Genomic DNA, 25,837 nt, shown 5'->3' on the forward strand with positions numbered 1-25,837 from the left:
CAAGCATTACTTGTTGGTTGGAGAATAGAGGGTAGGTATGGGGAGATCGATGTGCGCAGGAGGGCTGGTGGGGCAGGTGGTACATGTGGTGGGTGGCAGGGAGGGCAGGGAGACCAGGAAGGAGATGGTAACCCCTGGAAGCAGGTCACATTGAAGCACTCAACAGCAGGGCCATTCCCATTCAACCTCTTAAGCTAAGGCCTACAGCTGGTGGGGGTGGGATGATTCCAGTCCTGAGAGCTCAGAGTTGGGGGCAAGGCCTCTGGGGAGTGGATTCTGGGAGAAGACACTGAGGGAGAGGTCCCCAATATGGGAGATGAGTCAAGGGGCAAAGACTGTTAGGATCAAGCAAAAATGCCATCACTCCCAATTGGCCCAGATACCAAAATGCTGTTAATTCAACTTCCCTAGTGTGTTTCACGTCCGTCCTTCCTCATTATAGCTCATTGGGATTAGTGTCGCAGCGATCTTTTGGGTCTCCTGCCTCATAGAATCACAAAATCTCAAGGGTTGAGAGTTCAGAGGTCATCTGGTTCAACCCCACCTGACCAATAATGTGCTTTCTACAGTATCCCCAATAAAGAGTCATTCGGCTAACCTAAAGTATACAGGAAACTCACCTACCAATACTTGCAGTTCTGTCCCTTGGGACCAGATAGAACAGGTCTAATCAGGCCTCAAGACAGTGGTCTGGATGCTTGAAGACCCCCTAACTCCTCTCTTTCAGCTGATCCTCATGGGGCATGCGTTCCAGGCTCTTCCTCAGCTGGCCACCCTCCTCTGATCAGGGAGGGGGGACTATCAGCTTCTTCCTTCTGAACACTCAGCCTCAGTTAATACAGCCTAATAGCAAATTAGCTGCTCTGGCTGCTTCCACTGTCTCCTCTCCAGGCTAGCTCATTCAAGCTTCCTAATGGATAGGCCTGACCAAGTCACTCCGATGAGCCAAAGCCTTTTACTGCCTACAGGATGAAGTCAAAAAGGCTTTAGAAGCTCTCAGAAATTGGTTTCTTGTCTTTTGATATTTGCCCACCTAACAGTGCCCTCTGCTCCAGCCAGGCCTTGGCAGCTCCCTGCATAGCAGGCTTATTCATTTCCATCTCTGTGCCTTAGCTCACACACTCCTCCCCAATTTGTTAGGCCATTTCTCTTCTCTACCTGTCCTAATCCTAGCTGACCCAGGCCCATTTAAGTGGTGGGTGGGTGGGTGTGAATATGACTACTTAAATCTCAGACCATTCCATCTGGGAATGGGCAGTAAGTAGGCTGTGAGATTTTTCTGGGGGAGTGGGGCTGGGGAGGAAGGGGTCAGGAACCTCAGGCCATCAGGTAAACTGGCAGGGGAGAAGAGGGGTGGAGTGGCCAGCCCTGACGTCAGGGTCAGGGCCAAGTCATGGAAAAAATATTTCAGCAGAGGCTGAAGCTGCCATAAACAGGGTGAGAACAATAGGATGAAGGTAGTGGAAGCTGGGGGAGGGGGGCCTGCGTGACTCCCAGATGAAATCCATAGAGGCCCTGCTAAGGTCTTCACTCTCATCCTCCCTCATGTGGGCAGACCCCTCAGGCTTCCTGGACAGAGGGATGGTGCAGAGTGTGTGTGTGTGTGTGTGTGTGTGTGTGTGTGTGTGTGTGCACATGGAAGCTTTGCCCTGCGTTTGGCTCAGTGTTGTCCTTATGCCTATGGCCTTGTGAGTAGGTATTTCCTTACCGTCTGTGCTCAACAATATGTCCGTGTGTCTGTCCGTGTCCGCCTCCATGCACCCAACCCACCTTTCCCAATGAAAGGAAACCCACAGGTTGTGAGGTCTTGATCTGGGGAGAGTTGATGCAGCTAATACCTCAGAGTGGGCCATATATAGATGGGAGGTGGGAGGCTAGAGGCTTGGGAAGGCCTATGCATCAGGGTGAGGATTAAAAAACGAGGCAAGGGGTGGCTTACAGATGTCTTGGACAAGGAGGCCTGAACAGGCCTCTAGTCCCAGGGGACAGAAAGAGCCAACCCTTCATCCCCTGAGCCATAGGAAGTGACATTCCTTCTCTCATCTATACCCCCTGCCCCCAATCTTGGCCCCTATCCACAGTCCAAGGGACAATAACCAGAGAATGGCAGATGGGAAAACTGAGTCTAAGTGAAAGGAAGTGATTGACCCAAGCAAGTCAAAAACAGATGCAGGATTAGAATGCAGAACTCCTGATTCCCTGGTACAGGGCTCTTTCCATCATGCCTAATTCCCAGAAATTCCAGGAGCCTCTTGTCCTTTCCCCCCAACCCCCATCAATCAATCAATCCATCAATCAGTAAGCATTTATTAAGCACCTACTATGTGCTAGGCACTAGAGATACAAGTAAAAAAGTGGGATAGTCCCTGCCCTCAAGGAATTTACATTCTAGGGATATGACATGTCCCCTGAGAAGTAAAAATGGGAAATATAGATACATATATAATAAATACAGAGTTTGGGGGCAGGGCACTAACCTGGGAGAACCAGGAAAGGCCTTTTGAAGGAGGTGGCTCTTGAGCTGAGCTTTCTAGGGGGTCTAAGAGGCAGAGGGGAAGAGGGAGGACATTCCAGTCATGGGCAACAGCCTGTGTAATGGTACGGAAGGTAGAGAGCAGTGATGGTAGGCAGCGAGGTGGCGCAGTGGATAGAGCACCAGCCCTCAAGTTAGGAGGACCTGAGTTCAGATCTGGCCTCAGACCAAACATTTGATACTTATTAGCTGTGTGACCCTGGGCAAGTCACTTAACCTCAATTGCCTAAAAAAAAAAAAATGAGAGCAGTGATGGATGATTTGCCAGAAATACGGGCTGGAGCCATACTGGGAGGGGCTTTAAATGCCAAATAGAATATCACGTTATCCTAGAGGCACTGGGGAGCCATAGAAGCTTACCCTGAGCAGGGGCATGACAGGGGCAGATCTTTGCTTTAGGAAGGACAAGTTGGCACCATATGGGAGATGTTGGCTTTGGAATGGAGCTTTCTGGAGTCCGGGAAGAGAGCTGACCTGCCTGTGGTCTGTCCAGGACCTCAGGAGGATGTGTCCTTGGTGAGAGAGGAGCTGGCGGTTATGCAGGAGTCATCAGGGGGACCAAGGCTGGCCAAAGCTGGTGCCTGGGAGCAGCAGAAGAGGCTGCGCAGCTCTGAGGAAACACTGCTGCTGAAGGAGGCGTAGATCCAAGGGTTGGTGAAGCTGTTGAGGCTGGCCAGAAGCATGAGTAACACAAACGGTGGCCCTAGGAAGAAGGCAGAAGCCAGAAGAGAGGTGGGCATGCAGAAGGGACAGGCAAGAAATGACAGAGCTATGGGAATCCTGGGCCAAGGGGCAGGAAGGGTGTGGGGGCATAGGATAAGGGGCAGAGCAGGATACAGAGCTATGGACTCTTCCCTGTCTCCTCCAAGTAGACCAAGGAGGAGGCAAGGCTGGGCACAGGGATAGGGGAGAAGGATTTGGGGGAGTCTATGAATGTGTGCCTGTGTGTGTAAGGGTGTCTAGAGGCAGACATACCAGTGCCCATCAGCACAACCCTCTGGGCACATCTGTATGCCTGCCTGCATATGTGTGGTTTTGTGTGCCTTCGTCTGAGTATATGCACCCTTAAACTTACCTTCACGAGGTGCCTGGGGGTCCCACACTGACCATAGTTGCACCAGGAAGAAGGGTGCCCAACACAGCACGTATACAATCACTATCACCAAGGTCATTCTCACTGTCTTGGCCATGGCTGCTGAGACCCGGGCACCCTCACTAGGCCCCACGCCACTTGCCCTAGGGGACAGGCTAGCATGGATCTCTCGGAAGATGAGCACCTGGCAGGCAGCAATGCCTGCAGCTGGTGCTACAAACACCATGAGGGCGATCCAAGTAACATAGGCCCGGGCCCCCCAGGGCTCGATAAAGAAGGCCCAGCAGTCAAAGGTCCCAGCCTCATCCTCTACCTCCTGTTGGCTGAAGATGAAAAGTTGGGGCAGGCTGAAAATCAACGAGAGGGCCCATGCAACCAAGATGGGTCTATTCCAGCGGGCCCCACCATGGCGGAATGCCAACATGGGGTGGCAAATGGCTCGATGGCGGTCCAGGGTCATGGCCAGAATCATGTAGGAGGAAGCATACATGCCCACCATCTGCAGATACTTGACAGCTCGGCACAGAAAGTCAGGGCCCTGGAAGCGGTCTGTGATGTCCCAAGCTAGCTGTGGAAGCACCTGGAACAGGGCCACAGTCAGATCAGCCAGACACAGGTGGCCAATGAAGACATGCATAGGGGCCCACCGTCCTCGCCTGCCCCTGCGGGCCAGGGCCCCCAGCACCAGTATATTGCTCAACATCACACACACAAACATGGCCGCCAGCAGCGCCACCTCAACCTGGGCCAACCATGGGTCTCGAGATTCACTGCTGTTGTTGTTGTCAGGAAGGCTGCCATTGGAGAGGGGCCCAGGGGCTGCTGGGAAATGGAGAGAGACAGGGAAAAATGAGGACCCTGGCGCTGGATAAAAGGGAGGTGGGTGAGGATCTTGGTCTAACTCTGCCCCACATTGAACCACATTGATCACCTTGTGAGGCTGAGCAGGGGCATTAATTTAGAGAAGTGGGGGGGGGTGTGTGGCCCTGAGTACCCTTACTTTCCTCCTTTGTTCTCACACCAAATAACAACTGCCAGTAGTCTGAGCCAGCGGTTTCAGAGAATACATTCCCCCCTCTCTGGGCCAGAAGTAGAGGTTAGGATGATCAGGGAACCATAATCAGGCTAACCTTGGAGGGGGGAGTTAGAGAGTGGGGGATTAGACTCAAACCCATTTATAGGCTCATGACACCGTAGACCTAAGAACTAGAAGAGGGCTCAGAGGCGGTTGCGTTCAACCTTCTCATTTTTACAGAGTAGGAAACAGAGGCCCAGCTAGGAGAAGGATCTTGCCCAAACATCACTCACAGGATCCAAGTCCAATCTCCTCATTTTACAGAGGAAGAAACTGAGTCCCAGGTAGGGCTTGCCCAAACCCACCTAGGTAGGAGATAGCTATGGCAGGATTGGAACCCAGGTCCAACTCCAATACACCACACACATTAGTCTCCATGCCCACCTACTTCACATCTGCCCAGTAGACATGCCTCATCTCTGCCATCCCATTAAAGTTGGGTGGACAGGACAGGAGGCAGAGTTTTGCCATTGTGCATTGGGGTGTGGGGGGCAAGAATCCACATCTCTAGAATCTTTCTTCCTCACGCTATGCTCCTACCTTACCCCTCCCACCCCATCCCTCCCCAACAAATTTTGGAGTGGCCATAGGCCTCCACCACATTCCAACTTCCAGGAGAATGGAATCTAGGTAGGACAAGGTATGCTGAGACAATTGGGCGTGTTAGGTGGGGTAGCCGGCCCGACCTTGGGCTCTTTGACTGCCTCCCCACACACTCCTCCCCCTAAACCTCCAAACAGACCCTAGGCTGTTTCTGTCCCTCACTGCCACCCCTCTCTCTTTGCCTTTGCCCGCTTGGCCATACCACACAGGTGGTGGGAACCTTACCTGACACTGTGGAAACTCTCAGCATACTGGATACAGAGGGGATCCTGGTGTCCAGCCCCTCTCCTCCACTTTAGGGGCCTGGAAGGGAGAGAACCCTATGACGTGCGCTGAGCTCAGTCTGACCTCCAATCCCCCTAGATCCAGTCTCTGCCACCCGACCCCGGGGGCAGCTGAAAGGGGTTCTTGGGTAAGAGTGCCAATGAGGGGTAGAGAGGGCAGAGCTGTGACAGACTTGGAAGGGTAGGATGCTTGAGGCCCCGGGCCGCTCCCACAGTTCTCACCAGCCCCCAAGGTGAGAACAGGTTAAAATGGATGAGGGCCTCTGTGTGTGCTGGGAGGCAGGGTGCTGTCTGTCGGTATGGATGTTGTGTGAATGGGTGAGGGAGAAGGGTGCCTGGAAAAAGGCTCTGGAGGTGAATGAGGGAATGTGCCTGTGTCTGCTCTCGCTTTAATATGGTCTCTGCGGGTTCAGTTGTAGCCAGAGACCTCCCTTCCCTTTCCCTCCCTTTCCTCCCCTTCCTTCCCCTTCTTTCCCCTTCCCTTCCCTCCCCTTCCCATCTCAGCCTGATCTGGCCCAGAGCTGTGAATGCAGAGCCAAGGACAGGGAGGGTGCGTGTGTGCGAGTGAGTATGCATGTGTGTGGGGAGGGGGAGGGTTGGGGGGAGCAGAGAGGTAAAGGCACTAGATCCAGAGAGACTGAGACCAGTGAGAGACACATTCAGACATTAAGACAGACACCAAAGAAATCACCAAAGAGCAGAGGAAGAGATCAGAGACCCCGAAACCCTGAGATGAGCCAAAGTCAGCCACTGAGGGACGACAGACCTCGGGCTCCTCACCTGTTTCAGCAGCTCCTTCTCCGCCTGGCTCTGATTGCTTTCCATCTCCCCATCCAGGCAGGGGCCCAGCTCCGCCCTCCACAGGCTGCCCCCCCAGGTTCCCCGGTGAGCAAGGAGGGAGGGACGTCAGACCTGCTCACACACACCTGCCCTGCCCCACCCACTTCCTGTCCAAGATTCCCCACGCCAGGGGGAGAAGGATTGGGGGAGCCTCCATACCCAGCTGCCACTACCACCACCGTCACCATCACGCTCCTAGCCAGCATTGACTTCCTCTCCCTGGAAAGAGTCAGAGACCGTCTCAGCCAGACTCCTTGTTTTTCAAGTGGGGAAACTGAGGCCTAGACAGGGGAAATTATTTTGCTGAGTTAGTATCAAGAAGCAGGGCAAGAAATCAGCCCTCCAGACTCCTACTGCTGGTCCTAGACTGTTTCTGGGACACCGCTTTCTCCAGAGTTCCCCCCTACTCCAAGATAAGGGTGCTCAAAGGTACAGGCAAGCACAAATACCCTCAAGCACACACACACACACACACACACACACACACACACACACACACACAGGGGAGCATGGAAGGCTAGACCCCTGGGTCTCCTCCTCCTCCTTGTCTCTGGGATTGCCATCAAGCTGGGGAGGCTACCCCACAGTTAATGATGGGAAGAAGGTGTGGTTGGCTGGGGGTGGGGTTTTATTCCCCCTAAGGGAGTTAGTTAGCTTCCTTCTTGGGGGAGGCAAGAATTTCAGCCTTCCTAGAATGGACCCAGGACCCCTCCCCTGCCCTGCCCTGTTTTCCTGTGCTGTTGTTGCCCCTTCTATCCTCCCTGCCAAAAAAAAAAAAAATAGGAGCCCAGCCAAGGGGGTGGTAAGGAAGAAGAGAGAAGGCTCCACTCTCCAGGCAAGGCCTACTCCGGTGGAGGCATGTAAATTGTGCCCATATCTATCCCTAGATTAGTTCTGCCAAGGACTAAAGTCTTGCCTTTAACATACTGCTCTGCATTCACTGAATCTGGGAGGGGCACTTTTTCATTTCAGTCTAGCAGATGGCATCCAATTCTAACTCTGTGACTTACGGGTCACATCACTTCCCTTAGAACTCAGCCTCCTTCTCTGGATGAGATGACCTAGTTCCAAAGCTATGAACTTGTAAAGTCACTCTACTTCCTGAACCTCAGCTTTCCTCCTCTGTAAAATAGGGGGCTTGGATTCAGTGACTGCTAGGGGCCTTTCCTGTGTTGATCATCCTGCCCTCTGGTTATCTAGCCTTTGCATGTGAAGGATTATTAGTAGAAGGCAGAGGAAGACACCTTCAGGTACATAGGTCCAAAATACTCAACTGGGAAACAGGCAGGAGAGCCACAGAGCCTCATGGGGAACAATCCCAACCTGGGTACTGCCAGGGGCCAGTCTGAGTCGTCTTTGACATTGGAACTTTCTGTGGCCTCCATGACCTCAATGACGTCCCTGCTGTATACAGTTATCCCTTCCACATTGTGGAGGTCAGGGGCATTGGTGAACCCCCTCTTCCTCCCCTGTGATCTAGAAAATCTGCGTAGAATTTTTTGGCCCTCCCTTCATACCGGAAGTCTGCATTTTTTCTTTTTCTTTTATGGGGTGTTGATATTAGACAATCCTATACATATATTTTATGCGTTTCAGAGTTTCTAAACTTTTTTCTGTGTTGTCTGCTGGCCTGCATATGTCATCTGTGGCTTCTGCAAAACTCCCCCAAAGTTCCCATTTAATTTCTTTCTTTTTTTTTTTTTTAGGCAATTGGGGTTAAGTGACTTGCCCAGGGTCACACAGCAAGTAAGTGTCAAGTGTTTGGTCTGAGGCCACATTTGAACTCAGGTCCTCCTGACTTCAGGGCTGGGGCTCTATCCACTGCTCCACCTAGCTGCCCCCCCCCATTTAATTTCTTATGTTGACCTGAGATATATGGAAGTCACGATGGGGAAAGTGGCGATGTGGAAGGGATAACTGTACTCTGTTGCTGGTCCTGGGTCCCTCCATCCCCCTCATAGTGGCATTTTCCAATCTGGTTGTCTTTGGAGTCTAGGCCCCTTTGGGCAGCTGGAATTGCCAAGAACTACAGAAAACAAAATAATCCTTCATACCTGCTAAGAGGTAAGCACAACTCGGTGAGACTGCTGAACAGAGACATGCATTCACGTCAGCTCTAGACTGCCCAAGGAGCTTACAAGGTCCAGATCTAGTGGCCAGGCTGTGACTTGGACTTGCACGGTCCTTTGGGCTGGTGAGAAGTGACATATTTACAGGAAGTATCACCTGTAGGGCAGACAGATGTTAAGTGACCTGGCCAGGGTCATCCAGCTAGTAAGGGTCTGGGGTCAGATTTGAACTCAAATCTTCCTGATTGCAGGCCCAGTGCCCTCTCCACTGCACCACCTAGCTGCCTTAATGATATTTCACTGGGGACCAACATGCACATGGTTGATCCTGAGATTAGATCTGAAGTCCCTGGCTCTCTCTTCTGTTTTGTGTTTCTTTCTCTGAGCCCAGATCACTGAGCTCATTCTAAGACATGGACATTTCTAGCGCTGGCTGTACCCTCAGGACTCTGAGAGAGCATTAGGTCCTGAGTCAGTGCTGGCTGTCATTTCTCGTCAGGATGATGCTGCAGCCAAAGGACTGTGCAAGTCCAAGTCACGGCCTGGCCCACCAGATCTGGACCTTGTAAGCTCCTTGGGCAGTCTAGAGCTGACGTGAATTCATATCTCTGTTTAGCAGTCCCACCGAGTTGTGCTTACCTCCTAGCAGAGTATAATAGGTATAAAGGGTTGTTCTGTTTCCTGTATTTCTTAAAAAGCTTTTGAATCTTTTGTGTTCTAAGAATTTCTTTTGCGGTAGAGGAAATAAATAGCTGTCCTATACCTAATCTCTATTTTGCACACTGAGTACATTTTCCAGACAGAACTTTGTTAATTCCTTCCAGGTAGACATTAGACATGAACCATACCTAAGCTTCCTTTGTTTTATAGGCTTTTTTTTTTTAGGCAATTGGGATTAAGTGACTTGCCCAGGGTCACGCAGCTAGTAAGTATCATGTGTTTGGTCTGAGGTCGGATTTGAACTCAGGTCCTCCTGACTTCAGGGTTGGTGTTCTATCCACTGTTCCGCCTAGCTGCTCCCCACCCCTTTATTTTTTGTGAGGCAATTGGGGTTAAGTGACTTGTCCAGAATCACACAGCTAGTAAGTGTCAAGCGTCTGGTCTGAGACTGGATTTGAACTCAGGTCCTCCTGACTCCAGGGCCTGCACTCTATCTACTGTGCCACCTAACTGCCCCTTGTTTTATAGGCTTTCATTGGAATTCTAGTCTGAGGTGAGTGTATAATGATCCAGCGAGTATGAGAAAATTCAGATTCCCTCCCTTTGGGGATAGCCTGCCCCAAGGATAAATATAGGCTCTCTAGGAGTTAAGAGCTGAGGCCCACAGGGGCAGCTAGGTGATGAAATGGATAGAGCACCAGCCCTGAAGTCAGGAGGACCTGAGTTCAAATCCAGCCTCAGACCAAACACTTGTCACTTACTAGCTGTGTGACCCTGGGCAAGTCACTCAACCCCAATTGCTTAAAAAAAAAAAGAGCTGAGGTCCATTGTGAAAGGTGTTGTAATGAGTGGAAAAGAAATCAAAGCAGCTCAGCAAAATGAATTAATAATCAATCAAGTGTGACAGGAAATGCAAAGTTCTATACTCAGTGCCATCCTCTACAAAGAAGGGAGGGAAAACCATTTTCTCATCTCCCCTCCAGGACCTAACTTGGCTGTTCTAATTTCATTAGTGATCAATGTCCCTGTTTTGTCCTTTCCATTTAGATTGTCATAGTCATTGGGCATACTGTTTTTCCTGGTTCTGCTTACTTTGTACAGTATCAGTTCAGATAAGTCTTCCTATGTTTCTCTGAAGTCTTCATATTTGTAATTTTCCAGTGTAGTAATAGTTCATTATATTCTTGTACCCCAATTTGTCTAGTCATCATCCAATCCATCCTTTCTTTCAATCAATGAACAAGGATTTTTTTTCTTTTTTTCTTTTCTTTTTTCTTTTTAAATTTATTTATTTTTAGTTTTCAACATTTACTTCCACAAGATTTTGAGTTCCAAATTTTCACCCCATCTTGCCCCTGCCCTGACCCCAAGATGGCATGCATTCTGAATACCCCTTCCCCTAGTCTACCCTCCCTTGTATCTCTCCCCCGCTTCTCTTATCCCCTTCCCCTTCTGCTTTCCTGTAGGGCGGAATAGATTTCTGTACCCCATTTTCTGTATTTCTTGTTTCCCAGTTGCATGTGAAAACATTTTTTGAAACATATGTTTTTAAAACTTTGGGTTCCAAACTTTCTCCCTTCCTCCCTCCCCACCCACCCTCATTGAAAAGGCAAGCAATTCAATATAGGTTATACATGTGCAGTTGTGCAAAACACTTCCATAGTAGTCATGCTGTGAAAAACTAACTCTATTTCACTTAATCCTATCCTGCCCCCCAATTTATTCTATTCTTTCTTTTGACCCTGTCCCTCCTCAGAAGTGTTTGCTTCTGATTACCCCCTTTCCCAATCTGCCCTCCTCTCTATCATTCCCCTGCTCTCTTGTGCCCTTCCCCCTATTTTCCTGTAGGGTAAGACAGATTTCCATACCCAATTGAGTGTGTATGTTATTCCCTCCTTAAGCCAAATCCTATGAGAATAAGATTCACTCATTCCCTCTCACCTTCCCCCATTTCCCCTCCACTGTAAAAGCCTTTTCTTGTCTGTTTTATGTGAGATAATTTACCCCATTCTACTCTCCCTTTCTCCTTCTCCCAGTATAACCCTCTCTCACCCCTTATTTTTATTCTTCAGATATGACCCCTTCATCTTCAACTCACTCTGTGCTCTCTCTCTCTCTCTCTCTCTCTCTCTCTCTCTCTCTCTCTCTCTCTCTATCTATCTATATATATATATATCTATATATATATATATATATATATATATATATATATATATACATACATATAATTTTTTCCCTCCAACTACCCTAATACTGACAAAGGTCTCATGAGTTATAAATATCATCTTTCCATGCAGGAATGTAAACAGTTCAACCTTAATAAGTCTCTTATGATTTCTCTTTCCTGTTTACCTCTTCATGTTCCACTTGAGTCTTGTATTTGAAAGTCAAATTTTCTATTCAGCTCTGGTCTTTTCATCAAGAATGCTTGAAAGTCCTCTATTTCACTGAATGACATTTTTCCCCTGAAGGATTATACTCAGTTTTGCTGGGTAGGTGATTCTTGGTTGTAATCCTATCTCCTTTGCCCTCCGGAATATTATATTCCATGCCCTGGTCCTTTAATGTAGAAGCTGCTAAATTTGTGTTATCCTGATTGTGTTTCCACATACTTGAATTGTTTCTTTCTGGCTGCTTGTAATATTTTCTCCTTGACCTGGGAACTCTGGAATTTGGCTACAATATCCTAGGAGTTTTCCTTTGGGGATCTCTTTCAGGAGGAGATCTGTGGATTCTTTCAATTTCTATTTTGCCCTCTGGTTCTAATATCAGGGCAGTTTTCCTTGATAATTTCTTGAAAGATGATGTCTAGGCTCTTTTTTTGATCATGGCTTTCAGATAGTCCAATAATTTTTAAATTTCTCTCCTGGATCTATTTTCCAGGTCAGTTGTTTTTCCAATGAGATACACATTGTTTTCTAATTTTTCATTCTTTTGGATTTGTTTTACAGTGTCTTGATTTCTCATAAAGTCACTAGCTTCCAATTGCTCTATTCTAATTTTTAAGGAAGTATTTTCTTCAGTAATCTTTTGGACTTCCTTTTCCATTTGGCCAATTTTCTTTTTAGGGCATTCTTCTCCTCATTGGCTTTTTGGACCTCTTTTGCCATTTGGGTTAGGCTATTTTTTAAGTGTTATTTTCTTCAGTATTTTTTGGGTCTCCTTTAGCATCACTTCATTTCTCTTCCAGTTTTTCCTCTACTTCTCACTTGCTTCTCAAAATCCTTTTTGAGCTCTTCCATGGCCTGGGACCAATTCATTTTTTCTTGGAGGCTTTGGATGTAGGAGCTTTGCTTGTTGTCTTCTTCTGGTTGTATGTTTTGATCTTCTTTGTCACCAAAGTAAGTAATATAGTCTGACTCTTTTTGCACTGCTTGCTCATGATCCTGGCCAATTACTTGAGTTATAAACTTTTTGTTAAGGTAAGAGTCTGTTTCCAGTGTGGAGAATGAACTGTCCCAAGCTTTGGGGGTTTTGTGCAGCTGTTTTCAGAGATATTTCTAGGGACCTGTAAATTTTCAGTTCTTCCAAGGTGGTATGATAAGGGGCGAGGTGTTTACTCCTTTCCTGGCCTATGCTCTGGTCTATGAGTGACCACAAGCACTCTTTTCTGCCTTGGAACTGTGAGGAAGATTTTCTCTCCACAGCCCCTACAAGCTCCACCATGCTGGCACTCCTCCTTGCCCCAGGACCGCCACCCAGAACTGTGACCCAGATCCAAGCACAGGGAAAGCAAGAGAATTCTGCACCAGCAGAGAGATCCCTGCAATCTTCCTCTGATCAGCCACCCTATTCCTCCTCACTCTGCGGGCCAGAAGCTCGGGAGGCAGCCGCTGCCCTGGGCCTGTGCTCGGGGAATGGAGCTGAGACCACTTTGCTTCTCTCTGAGCACCAACAGAAACAGACTTTTCCCACTGACCTTCTAAGTTGTCTTTGTAGTTCGTGGGTTGAGAAGTCTGGAAACCACCACAGCTGCCTGAGATTCAGTCCTCTGAGGCCAGCTACAGGTTCGCTGTGGCCTGCATGCCCACGCCAAACTGTGCTCCTCTTCCAGCATGGTGTGATATATCTTTCCCATCAACCATCCAGGTTGTCTTGGGCTGGAAATTTGTTTCACTCTGTCTTTTTGTGAGTTCTGCTGCTCTAGAATTTGTTTAGAGCCATTTTTTGTAGGTATTTGGAGGGGTTTGGGGGAGAGCTCAAGCAAGTCACTGCTTTCACTCTGCCATCTTGCACAAGAATTTATTAATAATCTGTGTGAACATCCCAAGAACTGATGGAGTCTGAATGCAGATCAAAACATACTCTTTTCATTTTTTTTTCAGTTTTTCCCTTTTGTTCTGTTTCTTCCTGCACAGCCTGACTAATATGGAAATATTTTTTACATGATTACACATATGTAACCTGTATCAAATTGCTTACCGTCTTAGGGAGGAGGGAGGAGAGGGAGGAAGAGACATTTGGAACTCAATCTTATAAAAAAGTTGAATTGTCTTTACATGTAATTGGAAAAAATAAAAAACCATTAAAAAATCTATGTGATCCAGGGCAAGTCACTTAACCCTGTTTGCCTCAGTTTCCTCATCTGCCAAATGAGCTAGAGAAAGAAATGGCAAACCACTCTAGTGTCTTTGCCAAAAAAACCCAAATGGGGTCACAAAAAGTCAGATGTGCCCAAACAACAATAAAAGAAAATGTAATAGGTAAACAGATAAGAAGGGGGAGACAAGCAAACTGAGTTGTTGTTGTTGTTGTTGAGGGCAATTGGGGTTAAGTGACTAGCCCACAGTCACTTAGCTAGTGAGTGTTATGTATATGAGGCTGGATTTGAACTCAGGTCCTCCTGACTCCTGGGCCGGTGCTGTATCTACTGCGCCACCTAGCTGCCCCTAGTGAATTGAGTTTTGAAGGAAATGAGGGATTTTAAGAGGTAGAGATTAGCAGTGAGGACATTCCAGATATGGGGGAGACAGTCTGCAAAGGGTTAGATTTGAAACAGCCACAGTTGGGTGTGGAATAGAGATTCGGTTACAGAGGAATTGCCTTGCGGCAGTGAGGGCCCAAGTGAGATTAGATAACACAACTTTATAGTTGTTTCTCACGATTTCCTGCTGTTCCACTCAGCAGCACGTGAGTAGGAAAGAAGGAGGCAGATAGTGTTGGGTTGTGGTTTGGCCAGGCGTGAAGCAGCTGTGGGACAAAGAGGAAAGACATTTGAGAGTACAGTGCAACATTGAACTGAGTAACTAGTGGGCCAGGAGATGGAGAAGGAAGGGAAATGAAACCAGAGCCTAGGGAAATACTGAGGGATGAGGGGGGACTGGCAGTCATGAGGAGGACAAAGGATAGTTTTAGGACTGGTGAGGCATAGGGAGAGATGGAATGAGAGGAGATTGTGATGGGATAGAGAAGTTTCTGAATTCTTGATCATGGAAGTGTGAGTGATGGGGAGATCCAGGGTTTCCCTGTGTGACTGAGATGAAGCGAAAGCATAGGTCGTGGGAGTTCAGTAGACTGAGGAACTTGGAGGAAAACACCAGCATGAATGTCAAAGTCCCCTAGTATACAGGCAGGAGTGTGGGTAGAGAGGAAAAACCACAACCCAGATGCTTGGCTTCTTGGGAAAGGAGGGAAAATGGCTTTGAAGCTGGTAGATAACTGCCACTGTGATGTGGACTGTGTGATGAATCTGGACAGGAGAAAGCTCAAGGGAGGATTGGTTACTGAATGCTGGGGCCAGAGGGGGATTGGAAAATGGCAGATAGGAACAAGGAATAGTCTGACTCCCCTTCCAGGACGTCTTACTCCATGGTATTCTCTTCATTGCCTCCTGGTTCTGCTTCTGACTTTCTGGTCTTCTACCCCCCCCCCCAAGAAACCTCTCCCTCCATCATCTATGGCTCCACAGGGCCTGCCTTGCCTGGGCCCTTCCATCTTGCTGCAGACAGGCACTCCTGAGGCCACCTACAACTCTGTAGAGCCTGCCCCAGCAACCTCTGTGGCCCCACCACCCTTTTCCTGACACATACAATTGCCCAATGCCTGGGTCAAGCCAGGGAGAGCCTCAGTGGACAGTGATAACTTAGCTGAACTCATTCCTGGACTTCAACAAAACACCATGTCTCCCCTCCTTTAAAGCTCCCTTCCCCCATTAGAATTAGAAATTAGAAATGCTCCTTGAGGGCAAGGTCTATCTTTTTGCTTGTATTTGTATTCCTAATGCTTAGCTCAGTGTCTGGCACACAGGAAGTGCTTAATAAATGCTCATTGTTTTGCCTTGCCATGCATATTATGGTCCAGTCAAACTGGTCTTCTTACTGTTCCTCAAGTAGCATATCCCCACCTACCACCTAATCTTTGTACTTGCTGTCTTCTTTTTTCTTTCTTCCTCAAAAAAAAAATTTTGGGGGGGGGGGAGGTAATCAGGGTTAAGTGACTTGCCCAGGGTCACACAGCTAGTAAGTGTCTGAGGCTGGATTTGAACTCAGATCCTCCTGACTCCAGGGCCAGTGCTCTATCCACTGCATCACCTAGCTGCCCCCCCCCTTTTTAAACAGATAACTGTCTTTTATTGTGTACATTTTGAAGTGATTTCCCAATTTCTTGTTTCACGGAAAACATTACATATATGTTGTAAAGCTGCCTTGCTCCCTAAATAAAAGAAATCATTCCACTAATTTATCTAGGAGGCCATTTCATTTGACATCCTCCAAGGAAATGCAGTTGGATATGATAGACAGATTGCCCCCACCCCCACCCCATTTGCACCTTCATTGATCACCACTCAATATCCTTTCTTCAGTGCCAGTTCAACTGCACTTTTCTTGCCAACAATTATTAAGTGTCCAAGAAGATTTTTGTTATCGTCTCCTGCTACAGCTGGATAATGAGTTTCTTAGGTATCCCCATTACTGCTGTGCCAAGATTCTTCATCAGTCTTCTGCAGTCATGATGGGCCATTACATTCATCAGATTCCTTCATTATTTCAAGGTTCTTCGTCTTCACATTCTTGTATTCATTGTCATTGGTTCTCCTGGTCACTCTCTGGGTCTCAGTTTGCTGCATCAGTTCATAGAAGTCTTCCCAGTTTTCTCTGAATCTTTTCCTCAGTTCTTACAGAACAGTAATGTTCCATAATGTTCATATACCCTGATTTGTTCACCACTTCCCAATGTGTGTGTGTGTTGGGGGGGGGGGGCACCACTTTTGCTTCCAGTTCTTGGACAAGACAAAAAGAGCTGCTATAAATGTTTTTTATATGTATGGGTCCTTTTCCTCAATCCCTAGCTTCCATTAAGACTCAGATCAACAAAGAAAGAGGAAGAAGACTCATATGTACAAAAATATTTATAGCAACTCTTTTCATAGTAGCCCCTAACTGGAAACTAAGCGGGGTGGCGGGGGGTGGTGTGGGATTCCCACCTATTGGAGAATGGCTAAACAAATGATGATATGTGCATTATTGTTTTGTAAGTAATGAGGAGATAGATATGGTTCAGAGGAACTGAGAAGATCTGTTTGATATAATACAGAAAGAACAAAGTGAGTAGAATTAGGGAATAATTCTTACAATAATAACAAAATTTTGGAGAAAAAACAACTTGGAAATGCTTTAGGATTTGCATCAGTTATATGATAAGCTAGGAGGCCAAGAGATCCACTTGCCTGCTGTGGGAGTAGGGATAGGCCTCATAATGCAAGCCTAGGCAATGTGGGGATTTGTTTTGCTGCACTATGGGGTTTATGATGAGGAGCCTGGTTTTTTCCTTTTTTTTTTTTTTAAATAAGAAATACCTCCATGTACCTGTTTGTTTTTCATGTTTAAATATCTCCCTTCAATCTCTGGGCTCCCTTGCTGGGATGGACAATGTCTGGTAGCTCCTCCAGTCCCTCATCCCAGGAAAAAACAGAAATTAAAACAAAAACAGCCTGGGAGTATGGGAACCAGCAGACCGTGTACACTCAGTGCCCTTCCCTCCCTACCCCATTGAAAATGCTGCATATTATGTATATGTCTATTCGGCATTGCAAGCTTCTCTGTGTAGGCCTGGAATGAGCTGAAAGGGGTCGGGAAGCCTGGGTTCCAACCCCCAGCGCTGCCAGTTTCTGTGACCTTGGGCAAGTCTATGCACCTCAGTTTCCTCCTCTGTACAATGGGAATGGGGGTGGGGACCAATGGGGAGGGGTCCCCACCCTTCCTTACCTCACAGGCATGTTTCTTTTTTTTTTTTGGCTAGGCAATGGGGTTAAGTGACTTGTCCAGGGTCACACAGCTAGTAAGTGTTATGTGTCTGAGGCTGGATTTGAACTCAGGTCCTCCTGAATACAGGGCCGATGCTCTATCCACTGTGCAACCTAGCTGCCCCATCACATGCATGTTTCGAGAATAAATAGGGTCATGTGTGAAAAAAAAATATCTCCCTTGGTTTCGGTCTCATAATCTACATGAAGCCTTTCTGGATGCCCCCAGCCCCAACTCAAATCAGCTTCTATCTATTCTGTATATGCTTGTGTAGTGGGGGAGGAGAGCAGACAAATTGTTTCTTGATCCGGATCAAGGCCTAGAATATAATCACAGCAAGTAAGAAACAGATAAGGAAGAGGTCTAGCTTGCATTCATTAAGTGCCTGCTACAAGTCTGGCACTGTGCTAAGTGCTAGGGATACAAAGAAAAGTAAAAACAGTCCCTTCTCCTCAAGGAGCTTACAGTCTAATGGAGAAGATAACCTGCAAATGAGTGTGTACGAACACAGAGGATAAATTGGAGTTTATCTCTGAGGGAAGCCACTAAGATTGAGGAGGACAGATAAAGGCTTCTGGTTGAATTGAAGGAAGCCAGGAAGCTAGAAGGCAGAGATAAGGAGAGAGGGAGAGGGAGAGAGAGAGAGAGAAAGAGAGAGAGAGAGAGAGAGAGAGAGAGAGAGAAGAGAGAGAGAGGAGAGAGAGAGAGAGAGAGAGAGAGAGAGAGAAAGAGATATGAAGTGTCTTGTGCAAGGAACAGCTAGAAGGCCAATGTCACTGGATGGCTTTGATCAATTGGGCATCTGAATGGAGGATGGGCAGAAAATGAAGCTAAGTGGCTTGCCTAGCAGAAATACTGTGCCTGGCAGGACCACTGTGAGGATTCTATGTGAAGAGAAAGGCAGGGAGGCCTTGAAATATGGTAGGATGAGTTGTCTTGGCTGCATGAGTGTCTCTCCACATTTCACTTGTTTGTGTCCCTCCTACCAGAAAGGCTGTGTATATTTGTGGGAAATTTTTTATGGTTTATGAGGGGGAAGATTCTCTAGCTATACTCCTTACTAGGCCATCTTAGTAAATATTGCTTTGAGTTGTTTGTGTCTTCTGGCTGATTGTTAAGGCGAAGCTCACCAGTAAGGGGTTTGTGAGCTATAGTTTTAGGAGTTAGGACCCATAGAATGCTATTTGAATCTAGAAAGGAAATATGTACCTGGTACATAGCAGGCACTTTATAAATGCCGGTTAACTGACTGAATCCTATCTCAGGTCCTTACTAGCCACGTGATCCTGGGTAAATCCCTTATCTCACTGAGGGGACCCCGTAGCACTTTCTACATCTGCAATCAGATTACTGGTGAGGACTTCCTCATCCCCAGAGAAGCTCTCTTCCCTTCAGTCTCTGCACTGGAAGCATTCTAAATTTCATTTTGCTTTGTATTAATGATTTGAAACAATCTTTCATATGCATCTTACACCACTTCTTTTTCACCATTCATTGTAGGTAATAGCTTACTACTGAACACTGCATGTATGTCCCTCTATTTCATTCTTGCTGTCCTACAACTGCATGGCACAGACTGAACGACAAACATTTTTCATTCATTTGGTTTTGATCCCATGGACAGTGTGGAATTCCATGATTTATAGCATCACTAGGAGGATATTGATATTCAAAAGATGGCTTTTTTTTTTTGCAAGGCAATGGAGTGAAGTGACTTGCCCAGGGTCACACAGCTAGTAAGTGTCAAGTCTGAGGCCAGATTTGAATTAAGTCTTCCTGAATCCAGAGCTGGTACTCTATCCACTGTGCCATCTATCTGCCCCAAGATGGCCTCTTTGGGTGTGTGTGTGTGTGTGTGTGTGTGTGTGTGTGTGTGTGTGTGTGAAGTTGTAGCTTGGGAGCTTGGAAAGGAGTTCTCTTTTTTTTTTTTTTTTTGCTAGGCAGTGGGGTTAAGTGACTTGCCCAGGGTCACATAGCTAGTAAGTGTTATGTGTCTGAAGCTGTATTTGAACTCAGGTCCTCCTGAATGCAGGGCTGGTGCTCTATCCACTGTGCCACCTAGCTACCTGGGAAAGGAGTTTTCAAGGGTAAACTAGCCCATTTTTCTTCCTCCAGCTCACAGTCCAGATTATCATATTCTAAGCCCTCTGATCCTTTAATATAGAAGCTGCTAAATTTTGTATTGTACTGATTGTGGCTCCACGATATTTGAATTGTTTCTTTATGGCTGCTTCCAATATTTTCCCTTTAACCTGAAGCTCTGAATTTTGGCTCTAATATTCCTTAGGGTTTTCCTTTGGGGATCTCTTTCAGGAGGAGATCTGTGGATTCTTTGCATTTCTATTTTGCCCTCTGGTTCTACTATATCAGGGCAGTTTTCCTTGATAATTTCTTGAAAGATGATGTCTAGGCTTTTTTTTTGATCATGGCTTTCAGATAGTCCAATAATTTTTAAATTCTCTCTCCTGGATCTATTTTCCAGGTCAGTTGTTTTTCAATGAGATATTTCACATTGTTTTCTAATTTTTCATTCTTTTGGATTTGTTTTACAGTGTCTTGATTTCTCATAAAGTCACTAGCTTCCAATTGCTCTATCTAATTTTTAAGGAAGTATTTTCTTCAGTAATCTTTTGGACTTCCTTTTCCATTTGGCCAATTTTTCTTTTTAGGGCATTTTCTCCTCATTGGTTTTTGGACCTCTTTTGCCATTTGGGTTAGGCTATTTTTAAGGTGTTATTTTCTTCAGTATTTTTTTGGGTCTCCTTTAGCAAGCTGTTGACTTGTTTTTCATGATTTTCTTGCATCACTCTCATTTCTCTTCCCAGTTTTTCCTCTACTTCCCTTACTTGCTTCTCAAAATCCCTTTTGAGCTCTTCCAAGGCCTGGGACTGATTCATATTTTTCTTGGAGGCTTTGGATGTAGGAGCTTTGACTTTGTTGTCTTCTTCTGGTTGTATATTTTGATCTTCTTTTTCACCAAAGTAAGATTCTATGGTCTGACTCTTTTTGTGCTGCTTGCTCATGATCCTGGCCAATTACTTGAGTTTTAAACTCTTTGTTAAGGTAAGAGTCTGCTTCCAATGTGGAGAATGAACTGTCCCAAGCTTTGGCGGTTTTGTAGCTGTTTTCAGAGATACTTGTAGGGACCTGTAAATTTTCAGTTCTTCCAAGGTGGTATGATAAGGGGCGAGGTGTTTACTCCTTTCCTGGCCTGTGACCACAAGTATTCCTTTCGGTCCTGTAACTGTGAGGAGGGGTTCCTCTCTACAGCCACTACAAGCTCCACCATGCCAGCGCTCCTCCTCACCCCAGCACTGCCGCCCAGAACTGTGACCCAGATCCACACACGGGCAAAGCAAGAGATTCCTGCCTCAGCACTGGCAAAGAGATCCCTGCAGTCCCTCTCTGATCAGCCACTGGATTCCCCCTCAGTCTGTGGGCCTGAAGCTTGGGAAGCAGCTGCCCCCCGCCAGGGCCACGCTCTTGGGGAATGGAGCTGAAACCCCCCCTTCCTCTCTGACCACCAACAGAAACAGACTTTTCCCACTGACCTTCTAAGTTGTCTTTGGCATTAGTGGATTGAGGAGTCTGGAAACCTCCACAGCTGCCCGCAATTCAGTCCTCTGAGGCCTGCTCCAGGTTTGCAGCGGCCTGGGCGCCCACACTGCGCTCCCAGCCCGGCGCGATACATCTTTCTGATCAATCATCCAGGTTGTCTTGGGCTGGAAATTTGTTTCACTCTGTCTTTTTGTGGGTTCTGCTGGTTCAGAATTTGTTTAGAGCCATTTTTTATGAGTATTTGGAGGGGTTTGGGGGAGAGCTCAAGCAAGTCACTGCTTTCATTTTGCCTTCTTGGCTCCGCCCCCGATAAGTTCTTGAAAGATGATGTCTAGGCTCATTTTTTGATCATGGTTTTCAGGTAGTCCAATAGTTCTTAAATTATCTCTCCTGGATCTATTTTCAAGGTCAGTTGTTTTTCCAATGAGATATTTCATATTTTCTTCTATTTTTTCATTCTTTTGGTTTTGTTTTATTGTTTTTTGATGTCTCATGAAGTCATTGGTTTCCACTTGCCCAATTCTAATTTTTAAGGAATTATTTTCTTTAATGAGCTTTTATACCTCCTTTTTCATTTGGCCAATTCTGTGTTTTAAGGAGTTATTTTCTTCAGTATTTTTTTGTGCCTCTTTTACCAAGGTAGCTGACTCTCTTTTCATGATTTTCTTGCATCACTCTCATTTCTTTTCCCAATGTTTCCTCTACCTCTCTTATTTGATTTTTAAACTCTTTTTTGAGCCCTTCCAGGAATTCTTTCTTTGGGCCTGTGACCAGTTCACTTTTTCCTTTTTAAAGCTTTGCATGTAGTCCTTTTGACATTATTATCTTCTTCTGAGTTTGTGTTTTGATTTTCCCTATCAACATCATAACTTTCTATGGTCAGGTTCTTTTTTTGTTGTTTGGTCATTTTCTTTCTTTCTTTCTTTCTTTCTTTCTTTCTTTCTTTCTTTCTTTCTTTCTTTCTTTCTTTCTTTCTGGCAATTGGGGTTAAGTGACTTGCCCAGGGTCACACAGCTAGTAAGTGACAAGTGTTTGGTCTGAGGCTGGATTTGAACTCAGGTCCTCCTGACTTCAGGGCTGGTGCTCTATCCACTGCTCCCCCTAGCAGCTCCTGTTTGGTCATTGTCTAGCCTATTTCTTGACTCTTAATTTTATATTAAAGTTGGGCTCTGCTCCCAGGGTAGAGGGGGTCCCAGGCTTCAGGCCTTTCTTGCTGCTGTTCTCAGAGCTCGTTTTGGGGGTCTGTAAATTTTCAGTTTTTCCAAGGTGGTATAATCTAAGGAGAGGTGTGTTTGCTGCTCTCCTGGCCTGGGCTCTGGCTTGTGAGTGATCGCAAGTACCCTTCTCCACCCTGGAACTGTGACCAGGGCTGCTGCACCCCTGCAGCCTCAAGCATTAGTGAGTTAGTGCTCCTTCTTACCCTGGGACTGCGACCCAGAACCACTTATGGGCTGTGCAACAGACTTCTGCACCCAGTGCCAGCAAAGGGGCCCCTGTGACCTCCTGACCAGTTGTCTGACCCCCTTACTATCTATGGGTTGAGAGCTCCTGAAGCTGCTGTTGAACTACCTTCAAGGTAGTGAGATCAGTGAGATCTTTTCCTGTTGACCGCCTAAGTTGACCTGGGCTAGAAAATTGTTTCACCTTGACCTTTTGTTGGTTGAGGGATTGGTTGGAATTTGATTTGAGATGTTCTTTTGAAATTTTCTGGAGGGGAATTTGGGAGCACTCAGGTCAGTTTCTCCCTTTACTTCACCATCTTCACTCGTCCTTCCCCAGCTCACAGTCCAAATACAGGGTCTATATAAAATCTGTGTACTAATGGCCCAACTTCATGGGCTGCCCATCCAACAGCATGGCACATGCTGGACAATAAGCATTTTTCATCCACTTGGTTTTTCCCGTGTGCATGTGTTAGGCTGATTCATTTTGAGTGGCTAGGTATCTTATTAAGGGGCCCTGTAGCCAGGAGCATCTGTTACTAGGGACATCTGGAGGACCTTGCCATCCCCAAGGAAGTTCTCTTCCCTTTGGACTCTGCAGTGGACACCCTCCATGATAGCAGTGGACATTTTGAGCAAGCACATGTCTCTCTGTTTATACTTAGATGGATACTGATAATCAGAGGATTGTCAAACAAAATTATCTGGTGTCACATGGTTTGAAGGAGAGAGCTCTTATCACCTGAAATTCTCTTTGGTAATTAAAGAATAAACATAATTTGGAAAGGCTCATTTGACCTCACTGCCATTTTGTAGATGAGGAAAATGAAGCCCAGAGAGACCAAGGCACTTGCCCAAGCTAAGAATGAAGCAGAGCTGGTATGTTGCGAAAAATCATATCCCGTTTCTTTCCCTGGTCAGTTCAGCTTTTTGTCTCCTCTAAAAATGGCTCCTACCCATCAATTGGAGAATGGCTGAGCAAGTTGTGGTATATGAATGTAATGGAATACTATTGTACTATAAGAAATGATGAACAGGCTGACTTCAGAAAAACCTGGAAAGAGTTATATGGTCTGATGCTGAGTGAAGTGAGCAGAACCAAGAGGACTTTGTACACAATAACAGACACGTTATGCAATGACTAATATTGTTAAACTGAACCCTTCTCAGCATTACGAGGATCTAAGACATCTCCAGAGTCATCGGGATGGAAAATGCTGTCCACATCCAAAGAAAGAACTATGGAAGTTGAATTGCTCTCACTTATTTTTACCTTCTGTTGAGTTTTGTTTCATCTTTCTGATGGTTCCTCCTATTGGTTTTAATTTTTACTTCCAGCTTCACTAATGTGAAAATATGTTTAATAGGAATGTAAATGCCAAACCTATATCAGATTGTGCGCCATCTTGGGGAGGGTGGGGGGAGAAAAATTTTCAACTCAAAAGCATATGGAAGTGATTCTTGATAAATCAAAATAAATTAATAAAATTTAAAAAAATTTAAAAAGAAACATTGAATATACTGTTAGAATTGAAAAAATAAATAAATAAAAATGGCTCCTGGTGGCAATCCCCTTATCTTCCTGCCTTATCTAACTACAATCTTGCCCTTAAGGAGTGAAGAGGACTAGGCATAGCGGGATTCTCCACTCCCTCCTACCCCCATCTTCTATATAAGGGTACGATCAGGTGACGATGTCCAGAGCAGCATAGAAGGAAGCAGGGGGTTATAGAACCGTAGATTATTAGCCCTGACAAATCATGAAATCATTGGATCCTAGACCCAGAGCTGGAAGGGACTTGAGAGACTGAGTCCAACCCCCTTCATTTTACAGATGAGGAAACCGAGGCCCAGAGAAAGAAAGGGACTTGTTCAAGGCAATACAGGTAGTAAGTAATGTTGCCAGGATTTGAACACAGGTCTTCTGTCTCTGAACTCATTGTTCTTTTCCTTGTACCATTCAGTTCTTCCCTTTTATGAGTGGGCATTAAGTAGTACATACCGGTGAAGGTGACTTGCCTGAGATAACATTGCCTGGTTTCCAGCATCCTTGGAAAATGTGGAGGGAGTGGGAGAGGGAGGGAGAGTTACAGCATGTGAAGTATGAGGGAATGAATGCCCATCCTGGGTAGAGCCACCCAATCCCAAATGCAGACTATGTTGACTAGAGCCTAGCCATGCTTTTGAGTGGAATAGACAGATTCACTGTCTTTCCTCCCTGTTTTGGGGTTTGGTTGTGTAGAGAGGATGAAGAAGGAAGTGGGACCACCAAATCTCTGAGCTGAGTGAGATCTCAAAGTTCATTTAGTCTCATTCTCCCTTTACACCATCTCTCCAGTGAAGACCTCCAGTGAGGAGGAGTCCCTAACTCCCAAGGTGGTCCTCCCTCCCCACTTCGGAGCATCTCCTGCTTGAAGGCAGGAAGATGGATGAGATGACCTCTGCTGGTGGTCTTGCAGTGAGGAGGACCCTTTCCCCATCCAGGGGAAAGTTCAGGAGAATCTCCTCACCCTTCGGAGTCAGGCAAGATAGATGTGATTTTCCCCCTTCTGAAAGCTATGGAAAATGAAGCGTAGCAGTTTCAAGTTTTGTACAAATATTGCAGGGAAAAAGGTGGCGAAAGTAGGAGTTGTGGATATTCAGATCCCTGTTTTGTGGGTCACTTTTTGCACTATCTTGGGCAAAGCCCTTCGACTCCTGGGCCCTCAGTTTCCTCTGCTGTAAAATGAGGGAGTTCGGTTGTGTGATCTCTAAGGTCTGCTCTAGAGGTAATAGTGAGGAAGTCCATGTGGGGAAGAGACTTGTCCATATTCACCCAGTGAGTAAATCAGCGACTGAGCAGCTCTTAGACACCAGGTCTCTTGCCTTGCAGGACAGACCTTTTTGTATGGCAAAGGACAGCAGTGGGGAGGTTAAGGGAGTGGGGTGAAAGTGAAGGCCAAAGGCTGTGGGGGTGGGGTGGGAATGTTTCCTTGCTGCTCTGTGGCCTAGGCCCCTACCCCCACCCCCTCCTTCTACCTGCCCTCAGGCCACTTCCCCCTCTGGACCAGTGCTGAATTAGCTCAGGTCCTGCGCAGCTGCCCTGGGTGACTGAACTGCAGGGGAGCTTTTGGGGGCAGTAGGAATGGAATGGAGCCAAGTGGAGGGTTGAGGCTTAGTGAGAGAATATTTTCCAAGAGTTCTGAAGCTACTGAACTGTGGTTGGCTTTCTGCCACAGACCCTGATCTGGCTCAGATAGTAGAGGAGCCTGAGGAGGCTGGGGGTGGGAAATTGTTAGCCATCTCTGAGCATCCAGGAGGACCATGTTGCCTTTGGCTTGGTGGGGGCCACCCCTACAATCCGAACTTCCCTCTCGGCTGGACCCCAGCCTGTTTCCCAGCACCCCCAGGGACCTCTGCTTGGCTAATACTCAGAGATTAAGTGGCTTTCCTTCCCA

The 25,837-nt window shown here is 46.6% G+C and overlaps 1 protein-coding gene across 3 annotated transcripts; it reads right to left on the bottom strand.

Moving 5' to 3' along the window:
• Positions 1–2,291: 2,291 nt before the first annotated feature.
• Positions 2,292–6,946, bottom strand: AVPR2 (arginine vasopressin receptor 2). 3 transcript variants are annotated; one of them, XM_020977221.2, is made up of 4 exons: positions 6,369–6,946; positions 5,530–5,607; positions 3,609–4,448; positions 2,292–3,236 (listed from the first exon to the last, which is right to left on the bottom strand). In XM_020977221.2, exons 2-4 carry the CDS (start codon positions 5,552–5,554, stop codon positions 3,031–3,033), a joined length of 1,071 nt encoding a protein of 356 aa, XP_020832880.1. In that variant the 5' UTR covers positions 5,555–5,607; positions 6,369–6,946; the 3' UTR covers positions 2,292–3,030. The 3 variants fall into 3 exon arrangements, with proteins under 3 accessions (XP_020832880.1, XP_020832882.1, XP_020832883.1); XM_020977223.2 differs by lacking the exon at positions 6,369–6,946 and having other exon boundaries at positions 2,292–2,759; positions 3,008–3,236; positions 5,530–6,020; XM_020977224.2 differs by lacking the exon at positions 6,369–6,946 and having other exon boundaries at positions 3,609–4,445; positions 5,530–6,020.
• Positions 6,947–25,837: the final 18,891 nt, after the last annotated feature.

This window comes from Phascolarctos cinereus, unplaced genomic scaffold (genome assembly GCF_003287225.1).
Source record: "Phascolarctos cinereus isolate Bilbo 61053 unplaced genomic scaffold, phaCin_HiC Scaffold_8;HRSCAF=390, whole genome shotgun sequence".
Lineage (NCBI taxonomy): Eukaryota > Metazoa > Chordata > Mammalia > Diprotodontia > Phascolarctidae > Phascolarctos > Phascolarctos cinereus.

What these genes read in the sequence shown, in the direction of transcription:
- AVPR2 (XM_020977221.2), bottom strand. Translation starts at nt 5,554, where the DNA reads ATGCTGAGAGTTTCCACAGTGTCAG. An exon ending in GAGAGTTTCCACAGTGTCAG is followed by an intron (nt 4,449 to 5,529) that starts GTAAGGTTCCCA and finishes TCCATTTCCCAG; the next exon opens with CAGCCCCTGGGCCCCTCTCC. An exon ending in CCCCCAGGCACCTCGTGAAG is followed by an intron (nt 3,237 to 3,608) that starts GTAAGTTTAAGG and finishes CCTTCTTCCTAG; the next exon opens with GGCCACCGTTTGTGTTACTC.